This window comes from Podarcis melisellensis (genome assembly GCF_964234715.1).
Source record: "Podarcis melisellensis genome assembly, chromosome: 1".
Lineage (NCBI taxonomy): Eukaryota > Metazoa > Chordata > Lepidosauria > Squamata > Lacertidae > Podarcis > Podarcis melisellensis.
This window is the reverse complement of record NC_138528.1, coordinates 116,026,771-116,048,777: the sequence shown is the minus strand read 5'-3', so window position 1 is coordinate 116,048,777 and position 22,007 is coordinate 116,026,771. Positions and strand designations below refer to the sequence as shown.

The following is a 22,007-nucleotide window of genomic DNA, read 5'->3' as shown; positions in this document are numbered from 1 at the left end:
GTGAAGTGTGGGGCGGAGGGAGGGAGAGAGAAAGTGGAGAGAAACACATGAGAATTGTCTTCCTTGGGGCTAAACATTTCTTCTGAGGGGCCTGTCCTGTAGCCATGATTTCCTGCCACGGAGGGGAAAGGGCTGCGAAGCATCTGGAGAGAAGGAGACTCTCTTTACCAGCTTGCTTCCTGTACGTTAAATTGGAAGGCCTTGTCTGTGCAAATAGATTTCAAAATAGAGCCTGCCCTTTGACTGTCTCTGTAATTGCATGGCTCTTGCAGTGTTTTATTTGGCTGCCAGAGTAGTTAACCCCTGGAAGTAAAGGGTTGAGGATGGCGTGACCAGCACGGGTGTGTAGACATGGCCATGTGAATGCCGCCTTGTTTAAATAAGCCTGCTTACCCACGGCCCTTTTTCTGCAACATTTGTACTCTCTCTCTCTTTGTGTGTGATATATATATATAAGTACCACACATATATAGATATTTATCACATGCAAAAAGTTGATTTAAAATATGCTAGCTCCTGGGTGTACAGATAATGAGGTGGTTTTAGCTACCCAAAAGGGGGGGGGAGTTTTTTCACTGCTTTGATGTAACCCACATCTGTCAGGCCTGGCTGGGGGTGGGGGCTTGAATTTGTTTTTGTTTAATTTCAAGGGCTCTTGTCTTCCTTATTTGCCCAATCAGTTTAAGCTTCTGCCCCAGGCACTCCCTTGTGCTGTTCTTTTCTTCTGCCAGCGCACAGGTTATTGCGTGTGAAATGTGAGCTCCACTTCTCTTGCGCAGGTTACAGAGAGTTGCAAAGACCCTTTAATCTTTCGCGGTGTGGTTTTCAAGCACATGTACCCAGCCCAACCCCAACCCACCGGAATACAACACAGATACAGCTACATCGGTCTATCATTGAGCGCTTGGGGTCCTGCCTTCTAAGAATCTGTGTTGTGACTTATCTTTGCGTGAAACATTTGGTGTCTCTGTTTGGGAAATTTGAACCGCTTAACTAGACTTAAGAATAAAAGCCTTGCACATTCCAGTTGAATTTGTTAGAGTCCGTAGTCCGTTTTCTCTCTCAACCTGTTGCAAAAGAGTTATCCAAATTTAAGATTTATTTGTTTTTTTGAAAAACCTGGAGGCACAGACAAGCTTCGTTGCTTATCCCTTTGTGCAGTCTTCTAATGTACTAACATCTTGAAATACGGGTTTGCAAATTAGTAATTTCTTTTAAAATTGTAAGACAATTTTGAATTCACATCAGACATTAGTGGTAAATCGCTAATAATTTAATGCTTGATTCAGACAATTTTTCTTCACCCAGTAATCAGTTTCTTAAGAATGATAACCTAATGGGCCTTTGTAATTGATGTTGTCCACTTTTTGAAATTATAAATGTTTTGGTTTGGGGTATTTAATTGGCATTTGCAAATTGTATTACAATTGGTTAGTATTTCACAATTTTCAAATTCTTTGTTGAGTGTAGGGTGTATGTGTGTGATATTTTAATTAGCAGTTGCCTTTATTTACACTGTCATCTTTGCTGTGGCAAATTTTCAGCAGCTTAATTTTGAGGTTAACCAAACAGGTTTTAATAGTTTGATGAAACATGAGAGCACTTGCACTAATGTGTGTTGAAAATAACGTGGGCTTCTAGTTCCAGTTATTGATGGACTATGTTACTGCTCTCTGGAACATAAAGCAATTATTCCTGCAACTATTAAATAAGGAACACTTTAAAAGGAGTCATTGCCAACCTTTCTCTCCGGGGTGGGGGATCTTGTTGACCGGAAGAAAAGTCACATCTGAATTACTAAAATCAGCTTAATTAAGGGTCATTTTGGAAATACACATAAAAATCCTTACTGCTCAATGGGTGAAATGGAAGCATTTCATTATATACTGTAGCATGCATGAACAGATAATAATTAAAACAGACCTGCAGTAAAGAGGCTAATAAATGTGGGGCATGTACTGTAGCTTGCTGTAAAATTAAAATACTCTTTCCACTCCAATCATCATCAGCTGAATTCTTCATTCATCCCCTTTAACTGAGCCAGTTAAAAGAGAACCAAGAATTGTTTTAATAAAAAGATTACTACTTTTTCTGCAAGTGATTGAAGAGGAAGCATCCCAGCAGAACTATGTTACTGAATGCTAGTTAGTATCCCTGAAAAGTATAAGAACAAAGGTGTAGATTTTATGGAGGACACAAACCCGTTTTACATCAATATTCAAAGCAAAGTAGAAAAATGACAACAGCCAAAGAACCCAACGACTGATGGGATTTTTATTATGTACGCTGCTAATTCCTGTTATAGAAGTTTGTAAAGGTGTGATTTATTCATCACAATTTCCTCTATAGATTTGCAGCCTCTAGGGTACAGTGGTAGGTGGTCAATTTTGCACCGCTTTTAAGATTAGTAGTACAGAATGCTAATTTTGGTGTGTGTGTTTTTCCTTGCGGTTCGTAGCCCATTCCCCCATTGAAGTATTTTAAAACTAAAACTGCGCCCGGTAAGCAGGCCTTTGGTGTTGTTGATAAATCAGTGGGCTTAAATATATATAATACCACATTTGGTTTTTAAAGCAGTATTTCATCTTTCTTTGAGATGTACATCTAGGGCACTAAACAGTTTAATGCATGAGAGGCTGTCAGCTGTAGAATAAACAGGAGTAAACAGAATTTGACAATGGCTTAGATTTGCGTAAAGTGTTCTTGTCGGGTGGAGGCGAAGTCTGTAGCAACTAGATTGAGAAACACAGCCAGCAGTTCTTGTCTCCAGTGATGGATGATGTTAGTGTATCAAATGGGCTGTGAATGTTAGAAGTTTGGAAACTTGAGTGGATTGGGAGATTTTAAAAAGTACATTATTTGTAAAGAAAACAAGCCGAGGCAGAGTAGGCTTTTCGTTGTGCTGAAGACCCTCTCCGCGTATTAGATTTCGCCCTCATCATGTTTGCTTAGACTGCCTTTTATGTTAAAACCCTGAGGAGGGGAAGAATTCTGGTTTCGTTTTTTTTTTACGCATGTTTATCTTAACACATTTCTTTGCAAAGGCTCTTCTTTGTGTGTTGTGCTGCCTGGTCCTACGCTGGGGTGTAGCTCTCTGCCTGCTGCTGCAGCATTCTGCATGAGATAAATGAGCTGGTGTTGCAAGTTGCGTTGGAAAGCAAGGAGGGAAAGAAAATCCTTGCTGCAGCTTGCAGCAGTCACAAGAGGGAGCTGAGGACTGGCTACATGGGCCTTAGGATGGAGCTGAAGCAGCCTGCCTCCCATCTATCCCTCCCAAAGCCCCTCTCTGTTCTATTCTTTCTCTGTGCTTGGCATAGCCATGGTGAGATCTGCCGGTCTGGCAACAGGAGAGCCAGTTCTCCCTCTTGCCTGAAGCAAGGAAACGACAAAAAAAAACAAAAACCCTGCCTGCCCTTGAAGCTGCGAACCCAATCTTGTGCACAGCAAGCCATAGGATCAGGCCTTTATTGCGTCGTATCCCTTAATTCCAGCATATAACAAACAATTATTACAGACACTCCAAGTGTCCTTGTTTTCCAGAGATTTACAGAAGCTGTCCTGGTTTCTCATTCAATCCCAGAAGGTCCTGCTTTTCCTTAGGACGTCCTAATTTTCATCGGAGTAATGTTGGAGGGTATGGAGTTATGCGACCCCCGAGCCAAGGAGATAAGGAACTGTACATCCTTTAGAAGACATAAAGGCAGCCCTGTATAGGGAAGTTTTTAATAATAATAATAGTAATGATAATAGTAATAATAATAATTTATTATTTATACCCCGCCCATCTGGCTGAGTTTCCCCAGCTGCTCTGGGCGGCTCCCAATCAAGTGTTAAAAACAATACAGCGTTAAATATTAAAAACTTCCCTAAACAGGTTTGTTTCTATGTATGTTGGAAGCCACCTAGAGTGACTGGGGCAACCCAGTCAGATGGACAGGGTATAAATAATAAAATCACTGCTATCATCATCGTTGTTAAATAGAATGTCCTTATTTTCACTGGAGAAATGTTGGAGGGTATGTTATTATTGGAAGGGTTCTTGACATTATCCTGCCATTTTATTACTCACTTTTAGAATATATTCCTCTCCCCTCCCCCATTTTTTCCCCTTTTGGAAAAGTGGTGAAAGTTTAAGAGAACTTTGACTACTGAGTTTGCGGTCATTGTCAAGAGCCACATTGTGGAAAGGAAAAGGGCACCCATTGTTTCAGTTTGGGTACTTGGGAATTAAGCACTTTATAAACTCTTTGTGAGCTGCTTTACCACCCTTACTCATATTTACAGTATCTCAGCCAAAAAGTGCATGACTTGACAAAGGCAGGATCTATGTCTAAGCAGGGATTTAAACTTAAGTCTGGTTCTCTAATTTTTGGACTTTGCTGGCTGAGGGAGCCAGCTTGTCATTAATTGAAAGGTTACTTAATTTCTTTCTTTCTGTTTCTTCTTAAATGTCTATGCATGGTCTGGCTTGACAGCAAAGTCCTTCTTAGATAGGGAAACGCTGAAATGCACTTCTGTGATGAACGAATCAACGCGGCTTGATTCATAACAGAGTCTAAAGTTATTCGCAGTGCAATGCCATGTTTTTGTTTTTTTCTACACACAAGTTAGTCACTCTGTGTTCAGCAGAATTTACTCTGACCCTCCAGATGTTTGGGACTACAATACCCATCATCCCTGACCACTGGTCCTGTTAGCTAGGGATGATGGGAACTGTAGTCCCAAACATCTGGAGGGCCAGAGTTTGCCTATGCCTGCTCTTGGGCTTCCCAATCAGAAGGTTGATGGTTCGAATCCCCGTGATGGAGATTTATTTATTTTTAGTTATGTTTCTCCTCCATGGCTCACATGGGCATCTTTCTGTGAGCGGTTATGTACCTACCTCTGGCTTCCTGGCAGACCTGTGAACTGTTGCACGTGTTCAGGACAGGGGTTTTAATGAGTCTCTTGGGCTGCCTGCCTTTTACCCAAGTCCCTACACGACGTAACACCCCTTCCAAAATCTCTCCGAACCACACAAGAGGTAGCCCTTCCCCCCCCTTAATTACCAGACAGAGCGCGCTCAGTATATTTCAGGCTCGTCTGCGAGAGCTGGATTTAAGTCATCCCTCAGTGTTCCTGCGCCATTAGTCCATATACTATACTTCTGGGATAATGGAGAGTAGAAAGTTGCTGGTAATGTGTTGGGCCTCTGTTGTCCCTTGAGGTGCTATACAAATCTAAGCAATTTTCGCTTACTTGCCACTTGTCAAAATCTGGAAAGAACATTATGAACCCTGCAGAAATTCTTAAAATGGCAGCTCCTATTCAGCCAGGGCTTTTGTTCTGTAATTTTTGGGCTCCTGAAAGGAGTGCCCCACTGTTCTAATTAAAATAAATGGGCAAAGGACAGGCTTCTGCATTTCACATGTTCTATGGAGTACTAAGGGTTGGGGGGGGGAGTATAAAAGAAGCCAAATATTTTACAAATGTAGAGGGGAAATGTCTGTACCATAGTTACAAAGGCTGTATTTTGTAGGGGCGGGGGGAACAGGTAGAACCAAAAAAGCTGGTAGCCTTGAAGAAAACAAACAGAGACAAGTTTCCCCCCAACATTTTCTAAAACTACACACACACACACACACACACACACATATACACACAGTGGTACCTCGGGTTACATACGCTTCAGGTTATATACGCTTCAGGTTACAGACTCATCTAACCCAGAAATAGTACCTCGGGTTAAGAACTTTACTCAGGATGAGAACAGAAATCACACGGCGGCAGCAGGAGGCCCCATTAGCTAAAGTGGTACCTCAGGTTAAGAAGAGTTTCAGCTTAAGAACGGACCTCCAGAACGAATTAAGTACTTAACCCGAGGTACCACTGTATAAACATGTTTAGCAAATCACATTTAAAGTGCATTTATAGCATTTTAGCAGGCATGGCTTCCTCCAAAGAATCCTGGGAGCTTCAGTTTCCAAAGAGCTTCAGTTCCTGGAACCCTTAACAAACTACAGTTCCCAGTGCTTTAAATGACCAAATCATTCTTACTTTACCATTCATTCAGGCCTTGCTACTTCTTCCCCAAACTCCGTCCTCTCCCTTTGTTGTTGTTTTTCACTGTGTAACTTAGATGGGGGGCAGGCGGTAGAATTCGATATAACAACCAATAATGTGTCCCTTTTCTATAAAATTGTATGACCATGTTATACAGATGTCCTGTATTGGGTGCAAAGGATGAATGAAAGCGAGACATATTTATGTTGAAGATATGTAATACAACTGCTGGGGTAGCTCAGTCAGCAGAGCATGAGACTCTTAACCTCAGGGTCGCGGGTTTGAGCCCCACGTTGGGCAAAAGATTCCTGTATTGCAGGGGGTTGGACTAGATGACCCTTGTGGCCCCATTCCAACAATGATTATATGAATAAATGAGAAAAAGTCTCCAGTAAGAAGGAGATCGCTACTCATCAAAGAAAGGAAACTTCCAGATAAGGCTCCTTCGTTTAACCATGACCACAGGGGGGAAGGTATTTCCACACATTAGTTTTGATTGGCCTGGATAAATTAATACGGAGCAGGGAAACTGGTGCAACTAACTGGGTTCCATGTTAGAGATGAGGAGAAAATATTTTGTTCCAAGAGCAGTTGTTTGGAAACTGGAGGACTTTTGCTGCTCTCCCTTTATGGGTGCACACTAATGTGTCTGATAATAAGCTATAATCCTCTTTGATATGGGACTGTCTGCTAATAAGGTTAGATAACCTTCTATTCTGGAGTTAGGCCCAGTTTACCTGAAGGAGCATCTCCAACCCCAAGCTTCCAAGCACGATTCAAAGTGTTGGTGCTCACTTTTAAAGACCTAAACATCCTTGGCCCTGTATACCCAAAGGAGCATCTCCAGTCCCATCGTTCAGCCTGGACACTGAGGTCCAGCTTCAAGGTCCTTCTGGCAGTTCCCTCACGATGAGAAGTGAAGTTGTAGGAAACCAGGCAGAGGGCCTTCTCGGTAGTGGTGCCTGCCCTCCCATCAGATGTCAAGGCGATAAAGAACCACGCAATTTTTAGAAGACACCTTAAGGCAGCCCTGTATTGGGATGTTTATAAAGTTTGATGTTTTTTAATGTTTTTATATGTGTTGGAAGCCGCCCAGAATGGCTGGGGCAACCTAGCCAGATGGGTGGGGTATTTATTATTATTATTATTATTATTATTATTATTATTATTATTATTATTATTATTTATACTAGATAGAAGATGCTGACATCTCTCCCAGCAAATACTATTCTGTGAGTGTAAATCAGCTACGCTTAAAAAGATTTAGCAAAGCAGAACTTTCTAGAGGGCATAGGGTTTTGTTGTGGGTTTCATTGGTAGTTTTAGTATGATTGTAACAGCAATGCCGCCGTAAAATGCTATTTAATCATTCCTTTTATGTAGATATTATATATATCTATATCAATCCACAGGTTGCACGACTGGCCGTCAGCGACTTTTCTCTTCATCAGTTGATCATATCTACTTACACAAGCAGTCAAGCATTCAGCAAAGAAGATATCTCTTTTTCCGGAGACAAAGAAATGCTCCCTATAGCATAGTCTGGCCAGCTATGGTTTCTCCGGCTCATCCAGTTCCTGAGGTACTGTAATTTCTATTATCTGATCCTTTCTCCAGTCAATATAAAGGTTGACTGCACGAGTGATCAAGTACATTCATCCCTGACAGCTGGGAGTTTGAATCATGGTTTTGTTACCAGGGCTGAGATTTGATATTGGAACGCTGATGAGCCAAGTTCCCTGCTCCCTGCTATGCTAAAGACAGCGCCAAATCAATTTCTCAGCCAGTTTAAATCTGATGCTCCTTCAGCTGCCGCAAACCCAAATGCGCTTTTTGTTTTGTTTTGTTAGTCTCGTTGTTTAAAAAAGAAAGATATTTTGCAATTGGTTAGAAGTCAAGTCAATGTGAATTGACTGCACTTGAGGGAGGGGGGAATATCACTGTACGTTTTAAAAATAGCAAACTTAAAAACATTCCTGTCCATTTCCAGCTTTGTTTATTTGCTTCCACCTAAAAACTGAAATGCTTATTAAAAGGTCAGTGAGCTGCCCTGCTATGTATCTTATCAAGTAAACCTTCCCGTTACTCGCTGAAACTAGCTTCTTGGAATACAGAGATGGCATATTTTAAAAGGCAACCTGGAAAGTATGGGTTGAGGTTGCCGTTTTTTAAATTTCAGTGTTCATTGAAAGTAGTAACTCAAGCTATTTCATAGTTTTGACATACGCGTTGTCCAGTCCTATGCGGTATTTACTCAGAATGAGTCCCATTGGTTTCCATAGGGCTTACTCTCATTGAACTATGCTTAGGACCTGATCTCATGATGATTTGCTCAAAAATTAGTTCAGTGTAAGTCTTAAAGTAAGAAGAGCTTTCAGGACAACTCCCGTTACAATGTCCCAGCTCCTTCAAAGACCTTCCTGCATTCTGTGTGGAGGTCTATGCTCAATGTGAAGGGAGATTCAAAGCACATTTGGGTAACAACAACAACAAAAACAACAATTTTGTTATTTATACCCCGCCCATCTGGGCAGCTTCCAACATATATAAAAACATAATAAAACATCAAACATTAAAAACTTCCAGTTTACAGGGCTACCTTCATATGTCTTCTAAAGGTTGTTTAGTTATTTAATGGGAGGGCATTCCACAAGGTGGGCGCCACTACTGAGAAGGCCCTCTGCCTGGTTCCCTGAAACCTCACTTCTCGCAATGAGGGAACTGCCAAAAGGCCTTCGGAGCTGGACCTCAGCATCCCGGCAGAACGATGGGGGTGGAGACGCCTCTTCAGGTATACTGGGCTGAGGCCGTTTAGGGCTTTAAAGTTCAGCACCAACACTTTGAATTGTGCTTGAAAATGTACTGGGAGCCTGTATAGATCCTTTAGGATCGGTGTTATATGGTCCTGGCAGCCACTCCCAGTCACCAGTCTAGCTGCCGCATTCTGGATTAGTTGCAGTTTCCGAGTAAAAGCCTCCCCATGACTGGGAACCCCTATGACACGATTAGAACCTCTTTTCAGACCTTCAGGCTCAACACCTGAAGGTCAGAAGTGGAGCTGGCACAGGGGGAATGTTTGGGGTGGGGCTTGTACCTTGCCCCGCTTTTACCCACCTGTTAGGGCAGGGCAATACAACACACAGCCCAGGGGCCGCAATTGGCCCTTGGAGCCTTTTTGGGGGCAGCCCTGGGCAACATTTGACACACATACCCCTGCAGCTCTTGCACTGCCTTCCCAAAACCAGGTAAGGAGGCACTGGGCTGTGGGAAGGAGACGTGAGGGCTCTGACAGGACCCTCCTATAATCCCGATATCCCAAATCTAACATTGCTTCCTCTGGCTATTACTAGCTTCTGTTATGCAAGCTCTGAATTCTGGAAAGTAAACTAGTATCTACCGTATTTTTTGCTCTATAGTACGCACTTTTCCCCCTCCAAAAATGAAGGGGAAATGTCTGTGCGTCCTGTAGAGCGAATGAAGGCTTTTGCTGAAGCCTGGAGAGGGGTTGGTGTGCACCGACCCCTCTCGCTCCCTGGGCTTCAGGCAGCTATCTGCAAGCCTTCGGAGCGCGGCGGGAGTTCCCGCCGCGCTCCAAAGGCTTGTGGATAGCAGCCTGAAGCCTATCCGAAGGCTTGCGGATAGCAGCCTGAAGCCCGGGGAGCACAGCGCCAACTCCCGCTGCACTTCCCGGGCTTCAGGCAGCTATCCGCAAGCCTTTGGGCTCCAAAGGCTTGCGGATAGCAGCCTATTCTGGGGGCTGGGGTTGGGGGAAGCTCAGGCTCCCCCCGTCCCCAGCCCCCGCAAGCTCTGGTAGTGGCGGTAAGGTTGCGCGCAATCTTGCCGCCGCTCCTGGACCTGTTCTGGGTGCTGGGGAAAATCCCCCCCTTTATTTCCCCCCCAAAAAAACTAGGTGCACCCTATGGTCCGGTGCGCCCTATGGAGCGAAAAATACGGTACATCTTAGATGTTTTCAGAAATCTCAGGGACGAGTAGTAGCACAGGTGCATGAATTTATCTATAAATGTGGTGCCAGATGAAATGCCGCAAACCGGTTTGCAGAGACTGTGGAACCCAGGAAGCTTGCCTGTTTTCTGAAATGCCTTCAGTAATGCAGATCAATGAAATAAGCTGTGTTCTGTTCTGATTTGCCTGCTCCCTTGCTATATTATTTACTATTACTACTGTAGCTATTGTTGTTATTATTTGTTTTTCTTACCCGCCTTTCACAACAAGGTCCCAGGATGGGTTACGCTGTGCAGCTAAAACAATAGGCAACAACAGCCCCAACCATAATCCGCCCCCACCTCCATCCAAAAAAAATCATTCCCTGCAACATGTTACAGGGAGGATACCAAAATCAATATTCAGATTTAAAAGGCTGGAATGCGTAGCTACATACACAAAGCACAGTGCTAAGACCTGCATACCTGAGCAACCAATCTGCCTTCTGATTTTAATGTCAAAAGGAAGATAGCGAATAGTGAGAACAACCTCACTGAAAGTGCAATTAAAATGTGTGTGTCTATTATTATGTGTGTCCTGTGTCTGCAAAGAGCAGCACTTTGGCGGTTGCCTTTTTTATATTTTGCGCTGCCTACATTTTGGGTTCCACAGTGCAAATCCTTATCAGAATCAGCCTCGTGGGCCAAATCTGATAGGTGGGCAGGGGCTTCCTACTACCTGTTGGACACATGACATTACCATGACATCACATTATTGGCAGGTGGGCAGGGCCCGCCCACCTGTTGCAATTGGGGTTCCCGCTTGGGAACTGCAGTCAGCCCTGTGTTTCATGCTTTGGGAAGCTCCGAGCATAGGGACAGCAAACTCCTTGGTTTTCCCCCTTCCTGCCATTTACAAAGGCAGGATAAGCAAGTCTGAAGATTGCAAATGACAACTGCAAGCAGGCCTTTGCTTGCAAAACGTAGCTTTGTTTCTCACCTTTGTAAGGTTGGCATATTCCAAAGAGCAAAAAGCCAGACACCCACCCCCCATCGGGGCACCCCCTCCCACCATTGAACATCTCCGTCAAGTGGCTAGCGCTGTGAGCCAGCCTCACACTGAGACAGAGAGAGAGAGAGAGAGAGAGAGAGAGAGAGAGAGAGAGAGAGAGAGAGAGATGAGATAGGAGGGAAGGGAGAGAGAGGTGGAATCTACACACATAAAAACTGAAGATGCTTTTTGAAAAACTGACTGTTTATAGATGGAGATATTCTAGGAGTGTGGATTTTATTGTTGCCCATTCACAACATTGGGAAGATACAAATGGTGTGTTGTCAGTTCAGGATACAGGGCTGGGAAAGAGTGGGTGGCAATACCACGGTCCAAAAATGAACCTTGGCTACAGATCATGGTTTGTTGGGAGCAAAACAAACCACAATGTCTGTGTCAGCCGTAACTCTGAGCAGGAGTTCGTGGTTCTTCCCAGCATGAGCAGGGATTTTTTTTTGTTGTTGTTGTTCTTTAATATCGTAAGCTACTTTGGGAAGGCCATGGGTAGCATTCGTAAGCGGACTAAAATATTTTAAATGAATAATTTTTAAATAATAAAAAAAACAGCACAAAGTTGCTCTCTTGCTCTCACGGACCTTCCAAGTGTCCCTATTTTCCAGGGACGTCTCTGATTTAGAGAAGCCCTCCCAGTTTCCAATTAGATCCCGGAATGTCCCACTTTTCCTTATGATGTCCCTATTTTCATTGGAGAAATGTTGGAGGGTATGGAGTTATCCGACCCACCAAGCTGTCTGAAGGCAATCCTATATATGGAAGTTTTTAAAAAATGTTTAATGTTTGATTATGTTTTTATGTACCGTATTTTTTGCTCTATAAGACTCACTTTTTCCCTCCTAAAAAGTAAGGGGAAATGTATGTGTGTCTTATGCAGCGATTGCAGGCTGCACAGCTATCCCAGAAGCCATAACAGCAAGAGGGATTGCTGCTTTCACTGCACAGCAATCCCTCTTGCTGTTCTGGCTTCTGAGATTCAGAATATTTTTTTTCTTGTTTTCCTCCTCCAAAAACTAGGTGCGTCTTGTGGTCTGGTGCATCTTATAGAGCGAAAAATACGGTATGTTGGAAGCTGCCCAGAGTGGCTGGGACAATTCAGTCAGATGGGCGGGGTGTAAATAGTAAAATTATCATTATGGAATGGGACGTCCCTATTTTTAGTAGAAAAATGTTGGAGGGTATGGCAAACCAAGAACTATAGATATCTTCCACAATCTGGTGCCTTCTAGACTATTGAAACTACAATTCCTTCCACCCCTCTTGATTAGACTTGCTGTCCAGGACTTACGGAAAGGCTGCACTATGGTTTATTTACCACATCGTGCAAACACGGCCCATAATATATGTGTTTATGTTTGTGCGTATAAAGATGTGTGCGGTTGCGTAGTAAAGTCCAGCGAAGCAATTAAGTAAAGAGTTGCCTGAATTTGGAGTCGCACCCCTGAATTTGGGAGTTATTGGGTTGTTGTTTTTATTTCGATTATATATTTTGTGGTTTTATATTTTGATTTTGTTCTGTGAACCACCCTGAGACCTCCAGGTATAGGGCGGTATATAAATTCAATAAATAACCACAACAACAAATAATTTATCTTTTCCACAGAATTCCCACCTGGGCTGTTTTGTGGGTGGGGGGTGGGTTGTGGCTTACATTTTAAAAAGCTGGGATTCCTCCCCCTCGATTTCCCCCATAGCCACGAAGAAACCGAACGATTTCGCTGGGTTTTGTCCGCAAACACAGCACCGTTGTTTTGTTTTTAAAAAAACGGGGTGGCGAAACAGGAGCCGGTTTGGCTACTTTGAGGAGCCTTCTGATAGTTTTAAGCCTCAGAGTGGGCAGCAGCTGCGGTATTTTGAATTTTCAGTGCTGTAAGGTTAACAGACTATCAAGAGTTGCTGGCAACGGACAACGTTAAGTTCAAAAGGGCAGTGGCAGAAACACTGAGGCAGCCTTGAGGGTTTGCCCTGATGGCTTAGGAAGGTCGCTAGGGCGAACGAAAGGCCAAGCTGCCATGAAGCAGGGGGCTCTATCTGAGAAAATGATCCCATTGTCATTCTCTCTTTTTTTTCTCATCTTCCATTTTCAATCCTCCCCCCCCCCCCCAAGCACATAAAGAAACCAGACTATGTGACGACAGGCGTTGTACCAAGCTGGGGAGACTACATAGAAATTAAGAACGAAGATCAGATTCAAGGGCTTCGCCAGGCTTGTCAACTGGCCCGTCACGTCCTGCTTCTAGCTGGGAAGAGTTTAAAGGTAACGACCGCCACGTGGAGGCTTGGCCAGTCCTCGCCTTTTTCGTCCGGCATGTTTTGAGTTATGCCATTCTCGGTTTGTATTGAAATATCCTTTAAAAAAAAAAAGTTTGCAGAAATAGTGAAAAGAGAGTTTCAGCATAACCGTGCTCTCAGCTCTAAATCTGCATTAAAAGAGCCCTAAATTCAGAATGAATAGTTTCAGGTAAGCTTACATGCTGAGAACATTTGTTTAACAACCACAACTTATTATTTGTACCCTGCCCATCTGACTGGGTTGTCCCAGCCACTCTGGGTGGCTTCCAGCATATATAAAAACAGAACAGAACATTAAACCTTTAAAAAGCTTCCCTACACAGGGCTGCCTTCAGATGTTTTGTATCTCAAAAGGGTATTTTTTTTATAAAAAAAAATTATTATTCATGTTGCCTCATTCCAGAAAGGTGGGCTAAAATCCATGCCTGTAAGGAGAATATGGAAAACTAACTTTCTTGACAGCTGGAAAAATTGGGACTTGGAGCTTGTCTGTATGAACGAAGAAAAGGTCTTTGGATTCCGGTTTCCACCAGGAGTGTGTATAACGTATTAGATGCTATGTAAATAAAGCACTTGTAGCTCTACATGTAACCCTAATAGCATTTAATCAGGGTTTGACATACAATTTACTTGAATATATATATTCCAACATGCCATGTTGCATATGTTTGTCCTAAGGCACATGAGATTCAGCGTTGTTTAGTCACAAAGCAAAATCCCTTTGTTCATACTTGCTAATTTTCAGCTGTGCATTTATGTAAATTGGATTGGGCTGCTCACTCCTTTCTTAGCAATTTTACTGCTCTTGCCTCCCCTTTCTATGCCTTAAACAGGCATATTTTAAGCTTCAAACTCATTTATAAAGCTGGCCATGGCATAACGTCAGGAGCACTTGCTATTCTTTCATGTCTCTTTAGGATATTTTTATGTTGTTTGCTTCCCTTTTATTAAGAGAAGAGCATTATGAAGAACTTTTTACAAGATCTTGGGAAATGGAGGGTATTTTGCTTTAAAAAAAAATCTGCCCTAAAAATAGGAAATATAATTTTGGTTGCATGGAGACACTAATTGGAAGGAGTGGCAGAAGAAGATACAGGCAGAGCCCAATGGGACTTGCTCCCAAGTAGAGGTGTATAGAGTTGCACTGTTCAGATTTCACTATAGCCCACTGGGAAATTGTATAATTAGCTGAGCTGTAACTTTGTCCTTCTGCGCATATTAATTCCAGGAGCTTAGGTTCAAAGAACCACATGGGGTGTCCCATGTGTGCTTTTCCAGCAGCAGCAGCAGGATTTCCGTGTGTGTCCCCCCCCCCCCCAAAAGCAACTTCTGAAGTTCAGGGAACTTCCAGCAGATCATGCAACATAGCCCTGGAAGCTGCAGCTGGGGTAGAAATGAATTTGGTGAGCTTCTCCGTGCATGAGCACAAGTGCCTTCCGTGTTGCTTCGGGCACTATGGAAACGAGTGAGTAAGCTTAACTACCGTATTTTTCTGTGTATAAGATGCCCCCATGTATAAGACGCCCCTTGCTTTTGGGGACCCCAAATTTAGAAAATGGGCATATGCACTATCCGTGTACAAGACGCCCCCCCCCAGATTTTAAAGTAAAAAAAAACCCCTAGTCTTATACATGGAAAAGTATGGTATATTTCTGAGAACAAAAAAAAAACAACAGTCTGTGTGTGTCTGTATATTTTTATTTTAAAATATTTTAGTCCACTCAGATTCCAGAGCAGGATGCAATTAAAAAATATTAATATTTCCCCTTTATAAATGTTTTTTTGTTATACTGCTTGGATTAACGCAGTGCAATGTCAGCATCACTTTGATACAGATGCTATTTTTGGAAGTCAATTTTGGTTCCTTAGTGGGTTTCAGTGAATTATTCAGCCAGACATTTGCACCCAACTTTAGTCACTGCTTGAAAATAACCCAGTTATGCTTCAGTCTTCTTCATACTCACTTGGGAATAAGTCGTGTACCACAACATACATTTAATGCACACTATATGTGTTTAAAGCACATGTTTTCCCCACCCATCCAACTAGTTTACACATCACAGAGCTACAGCTCCCAGGGCCATGATAAACTGCACCTTCCAGGGTTATTTTGGGGAGAGACGTGCTTTAAAGCTATGTTGTGTACACAGTGTAAATCCCATTGAACTTATCAGGACATCCTTTGAGCAGACAGGGTTAATACCAGTAGCACAAAGGCTACAATCTTGTGCATCCCTACTCAGGAGTAAGACCTATGATTGTTATTTACACTTGTTAGTCACTTGTTATCAGAAGGCCTCCAAGCACTTTACAACAAATTAGAAACATAAATATAAATGCATTATACCGTTAAAAACAAAACAGCCCCCGTCACAGTGTCAGATTGCAAGTCGTGTTGACACCGGATTAAGTGTAAACTGAGGGGCACAGCCAAACCAAGTCAAGTCGCATAAGTTATTTTGGCTGAGCTATTTTGGCACTTGGGCCAGAAAACCCCACAGACACTTTCCCCCCTTCCTGGCAGTAATTATACAATAACCAGAAATTAAATGACTTAACAGTTTGCTGCTCTTTCATGACACCCAAAATCTGTTGCCTGAGGCAGCTGCCTCGTTCAGCCTAATGGTAGGGCTGGCCCTGATGAGGACACCGTTCCCAGATTGCAGACTGGAGAATCTGTTACATCTGTGGCCGTAATGAATATATTAAAAATTCAGGGACCAAAAGGCCATCTAGTCCAATTGCTGAAATTGCAGGCCTCCTTCTTAGTGCGGCAGACTTGTGACAGATAATCTTGCAGTTTGTGTTGCATTGGTATTCATGGGAAACGGACCGTGTGGTAGAAGATGCAACCGGTGGGCCTGAAGCTCTCTTGAAGATTATAGAAATAGAAACACCTGTTCAACTGACTGTGTTTGGGCAGACCCTGTGGAGTTACTGCCAACAGATTCAAGGGCACTCAATATGGTGCAACAAGAGATGGGGATCGGGACTGCCGTGAAGATATGGAGGTGGCGTAGAGAGAAGAGAAGAGATAGCGAGAGCATAATAAGCTTTAAATATAAGCCAAAGAAGTTTCTGGTGAAGATTACAGGGAAATGGGAGCCAGGGCAGAGAACAAGAACATGGCGTCCGTATGGATGAAGTGATAAGCCCTGAATGTAGGTCGAGCACCTGGTTTGGGGACCAAAGCAAAAGAAAAGACATAGATCAGAGTTGGAAGGGACCCCAAGGGTCATCTAGTCCAAATAAGCAGCTGTCCCATACAGTGATCGAACCTGCAACCTTGGCGTTACCAGCACCATGCTCTAACCAACTGAGCTATCCAGGCTGATAGTGAAAGGCTGGTTTTGACACATTTTGCTGATCTTTCAAATATCAATGTTGAGTACAGGCTGAACATAGGAAGAAAAAAAATAACTGTTTCCTACCAAGCCAACTTCAAACCCATGGGTTATGAAGCTGGATTGCTAAACTAGCTTCAAACCAGGTTTGAACACAACACTAAGTTGGGATTCTTAAAATTTGAAACTATACTCTGAAGAAGTCCTCCTAGCCAGCAGGAGGAGAAGAAGAGGGGAGTGCGCATGCAGACACTTTGCTACTGCCTATTCTGGCTCATCCACATGGCGCCAGGGGCGTAGCGTGGATTGCCAGGGCCCAGGGCTGCACTTAGTGGGTGGGAGGAGGTGGGAGGGAGGGAGGGAGGGAAACAGAGAATATGCATGCACATTCAATGGCCTAATGACTTCTGCATCACCCAGGAGATCACAGTCGCAGAGATAAGAAAAGAAGAGTTGTTCTGTTGTCTGGAGAGGTCACTTCCTGGTCCACATGGAGAAGCCATTTCCAACAGATCCCAGCGACAGAAGCATGCAGCTGTATTGAGGCAGCACTGGGTGTTGAAATTTTGTGCCTCCTAACAATTTTGCGCCCGGGGCAACCGCCCCTTTGCCCCACATGCTATGCCACTGCATAGTGCCAAAGCATGGCTTAGAGTGATGTGTGAATGCGGCCATGTGTAATGCATTTCAGAAATTCAGTCTAGATGCAACTACATAGGTCAGACCTCCTCAGAAATGGGCGTAGCTGATGCACCAGTTTAAGCTGGACAAAGGTACTCGGCTCACCTCCTGAGAATCCAGGAGCAAGGGTAAATTGAGGAGTACCTCCAAACCAGTTCTTCAGGCGGAGTGCTACCCCTTCCCAAACAGTTTGAATGCCTATTCCAGAGCCTGTTCCCACACAACCAGGAAGAGCACCTCTGTCTTGTCTTGATTAAGTTTCAGATTATTAGTCCTCACCCCACCCATTACAACTACCAGAACATCAACAGTTTCCTTGATATCAGATGAAGATGAAAATGAGCCACACATCCTCAACATATTGATGACGACACACTCCAGGTCCCCAGACAATCTATCCCAGTGGTCTCAGAGATGTTAAATCGAGTTGCCATATTTCAAAAAGTCAAAATCCAGACACAAAGCGAAATTGCTTTTAAAAATTGCCTATTTTGAGCTGTTTTCTAGGGAAATCAGCAAAAACAACACTGCCAACATGGCTTGCTATACGTCTGGAATTTCCAAGACATTTTGGCAACTTCCGCCTAGACACTGCTTCCAACTACAGTATTCTGGGTATGTCCGGGAAATTCCGGACGTATGGCAACCCCGAGTTCATGCACTCCAATGGGCAAGGCATCAAGCTAGAATCCCCTCTCCACTCCACCCAGGCATGCTGATAACTCTCTCATTTTGATGGCATACTTGTTGGCATACAGAAACACTGAGTTTTCTCTTAGGAGGAGTGATATCTAGAATTAATTGGAATAAATTCATAAAAAAGCCATAAAGCAAAGCTTTCCAAACTGTGTGTGGGCTGCAGTGCGTAGGCATGTCACGCGAACGCTCTCCGCGCTCCTTCCGGGGCTGGAAACGGGTTAGTTTAACCTCCGGTTTGCTAGTAAAACTCAATTGCTGTGCCATGAAATGATGTGTGTCTAAAAAGTGTGTCACCAACCTGACAAAACCAACCTGGAAAGCTCTTCTGTAAAGGAAAAAGAAAAGGAAGGTGGACAAACCTTCCCCTACACTTCTCTTTTTTTGTTGAAAATTGCCCCTTCAGCCTCATAAAAACATACTGCCAAATAGCAACTGGGGAAAGTTTATAGGGAAAACGAAGCAAAGAGGAAACAGATAGAGATTGAAATAGGAGCTTGGCCTCCCCTCAGGAATCAATGCAGTTTGTTAAAGGTGCTGAGAGTTAGGAGACTCCCCCGCCCCCCCGACAGAGCCACAAATCCTAGAGATCCCTGGAAATAGGGAATGGCTGTTAAACCACTCAGAAAATTGTGGTTTTCTGAGGTGAATTGGTGTCTCCCAGCACCTCTCAAATACCCTTAACAAACTGCAGTTCCCAGGAGTCTTGAGGGGAAACCATGATGGTTTCAAGTGTCACGATACTGCTTTAAATGTATATTGCAGGTGGAACCCTGGTTTCCTAGGTCCACATCTCAAACCCTGCTTGGACCTGTAGCAGTGTTGGGATAGAAACTGAACCTGCTGAACAGCCTGTTGTTAAAATCACAACAGCCCTCGTTGGGTCATGAGTTTTCAGTGCTGTACGTCAGTGAAGACAAAGTATGTCTGTCTCGTTTATTTATAGCTTGCCTCTCTGCCCAAAGGCAGTGAGGTCATTGCCCATCTTCCGCGGTGGTGGAATTCTATCCAGAGTGAAAGAACAGAATTCCTTGAATGGCTTAAACCCATTGCAGCATCTGATGTGCTCCCACATACATCATTGTAACTCCCAAACCTCAACTGTTATGTCCATTTCACATGGAAGAAGGAATCCATGCACAGTTATGGCATGACCTGATTTCCTAAATCTTTTTTGCTGTATTGAGAGCTGCTGCGTATGGCTAGAAACCAAAGTAAGGGACTGAAAGTTTATACCTATCATAGTGCCTCTGCTAAAGTGTCGTATTCATAGGCTTATAGCTCATTCAAATCACAACCAATTTTCACAGGAACACTCAAAGGCACTTCTTGACAATGAGGGAGGTTTTCCTACCAAATTTCAACTTTCAACCCTCGCCATTTCACAGCTGGTTCTGTTCTGGGGAAAAGAGTTGTAATGATAATATTTAAAGTGTATATTTTCCTCCACTTTACTCATATTCAAAAATGGTCCAGAGCTTTCTTCTTGTTCTTCTTCTTCCTCTCAAATTCTTACTGGAAATAATCAGCTCCAGTATAAAACAGAATCTGGAAAATCCAAGCCAGAAAAATGGAAGTTTCTGGAAATGATAGGTGTCTGAAACCGGGGTGTCAAAATGAAAATGCTAATACAGGTTTAAATTGTATTGTAGTCAGGGCTGCTTACATTGCTATACAAGCTGTTTCCAAGTATGAATAGAAATATTAAAGTGGCATGGCAATTCTGAATGTGGTGCTAGCATATACAGAGGAAAATAATTTTGATTGTAGAGAGAAGTTTGGAACAGGAAATTCTTTTGTCTAAAGCTGTTGAGGAGAAAATGGCTCTCCAGGAGAATGCAAATGCCATATTGCGGTTCATTATTTATATAGCACTATCAGTGTATACATGGCATTTTATAGAGTAACGTAACAAAAACGCAGGACCCTGCACCAAGGAATCTACTTCAGCAGATGCTTGGAAGTGGCCTGGAAAGGCAAAGGGTACATTTGTGGTAAGGATGAAATTTAGCCAGTGTTGGGGGGGGTGGCTCCCAAGATGGTGGCATTGTTGGGAATTAGCTGGGTCCCCAAGACCAGCAAAGCACCCGTCAACCCCACAATGCTGCCATTCTCTTTTTTAATATGTATATAATTTTTATTAATTTCAACATACCACTTATTATACATTCCACAGAACTTCACATCTTATACAATCTTTTTGGACTTCCGTCAGCACCTCTGATGATCCACCATTTTTATCATTTCTTCTGCATTTCTTAAATTCCTATTGCCTTTAATTATCTTAACTCACAATCCACCGCTTTGGCCATTTTTGCAATAATTCAAATAATTTAACTCACAAAACTTCTTGCAAACCCTACAAACGTAATCTGGTCGTCACAATTACTTTTCAAATAGTCCGTAAATTTACACCAGTCTTCTGTGAATCTCTGGTCCCGCAGGTTTCAAATTCTTTGGGTTAGTTTATCCAATTCTGCATAGTCCATCAATTTCATCCTCCATTCTTCATAGAATCATAGAATCATAGAGTTGGAAGAGACCACAAGGGCCATCGAGTCCAACCCCCTGCCAAACAGGAGACACCATCAGAGCACTCCTGACATATGGTTGTCAAGCCTCTGCTTAAAGACCTCCAAAGAAGGCGACTCCACCACACTCCTTGGCAGCAAATTCCACTGTCGAACAGCTCTTACTGTCAGGAAGTTCTTCCTAATGTTTAGGTGGAATCTTCTTTCTTGTAGTTTGGATCCATTGCTCCGTGTCCGCTTCTCTGGAGCAGCAGAAACCAACCTTTCTCCCTCCTCTATGTGACATCCTTCTTTTGTCGGTAATTCTTCTTGCTTCCATTTTTGTGCCAATAATATTCTTGCTGCCGTCAGTGCTGCCATTCTCACTTTATAAGGACCTTCCAGGAAGAACAGAGGTCAAGTGAGAGAATCCTCAGTTTGCACAATTTCTTCCAGATTAAGGTCTGGTCTACACATGTGGAAAATTAGGCTGTACCTCTTCAGATGGTATCACTTCACTTTATGGAAGTGAGTCGTGGGCAACTTACAACCATCAGGAGCCATGCCTCAACGCCTTCCATATGCATTGCGTCAGGAGAATTTTGGGTACCACATGGCAGGACAGAACTCCAAACAAAGATGTGCTCTCCCAAGCCCACAATCCCAGCATGTTCGCACTCCTGTCTCAGTGAAATCCACGCTGGCTTGATCACGTCCACAGAATGGAAGATGGCAGGATGTGCTCCTGGGAGGAAACTGGCTTCCTTCACCAGGCCAATTGGCAGACCAACTCTGCACCGCAAAGATGTCTGCAAAGTTGACCTGAAGGCAGGCAACATCAGCCCTGCCATGCGGGAGTTCCTTGCAGACGACCACAGTGCCTGAAGACAGGCAGTCAAGTTGTGTATCCGTAGCAGCGACCAGTGGAGGAATGAGAGAGAAGAAACGCCATGGTGCATCTGCCTTCAGCTAAACTTGCCTCTACAGCCACAACAGGTGCTGCAACCTTCCAACAGCTTGACCTCATCCCCAAAGGTGCTCTCCTCCATTGTCTCCCGAGACAGACGGATGCCAACCAACACATATGGCAGAATAGCCTGTACTGTTTCAGATGGCTACTGGTGGGAGAATACCACTTTTGAAAGTTCCCTACATAAGCACCTCTTTTGCAAGTGAAACATAACTGTAATACAGGTTCTAACCTAGCAAGCTACCTGAGGACTGATTTATTTAGAGTAGGATTCATAAATGAACTCCACTACCTGAAGTATAAATTACTCTCACCCATGTTACTACTTGGACATTCTGCTACAAATGCAGACCAAGTCAAAGAGTGCTCCAGGACCATAATTCTGCGGTAAAGGTAAAGGGACCCCTGACCATTAGGTCCAGTCATGGCCGACTCTGGGGTTGCAGCGCTCATCTCGCTTTACTG

At 43.4% G+C, this 22,007-nt stretch overlaps 1 protein-coding gene across 5 annotated transcripts in view; it reads left to right on the top strand.

Annotated features, from left to right (window-relative positions):
- The window catches only part of METAP1D (methionyl aminopeptidase type 1D, mitochondrial), a 98,205-nt gene that overhangs the window by 38,254 nt on the left and 37,944 nt on the right, over positions 1-22,007 (top strand). For 2 of the 5 annotated variants that reach the window (XM_081898399.1, XM_081898398.1), the window contains exons 2-3: positions 7,455-7,624; positions 13,157-13,306. In XM_081898399.1, coding sequence (XP_081754525.1) covers positions 7,455-7,624; positions 13,157-13,306 — 320 coding nt within the window. Of the gene's footprint in view, positions 1-5,084; positions 5,176-7,454; positions 7,625-13,156; positions 13,307-14,785; positions 14,807-22,007 lie in introns of those variants that run through there. The other 3 variants (XM_081898401.1, XM_081898400.1, XM_081898403.1) reach the window with 3 other exon arrangements.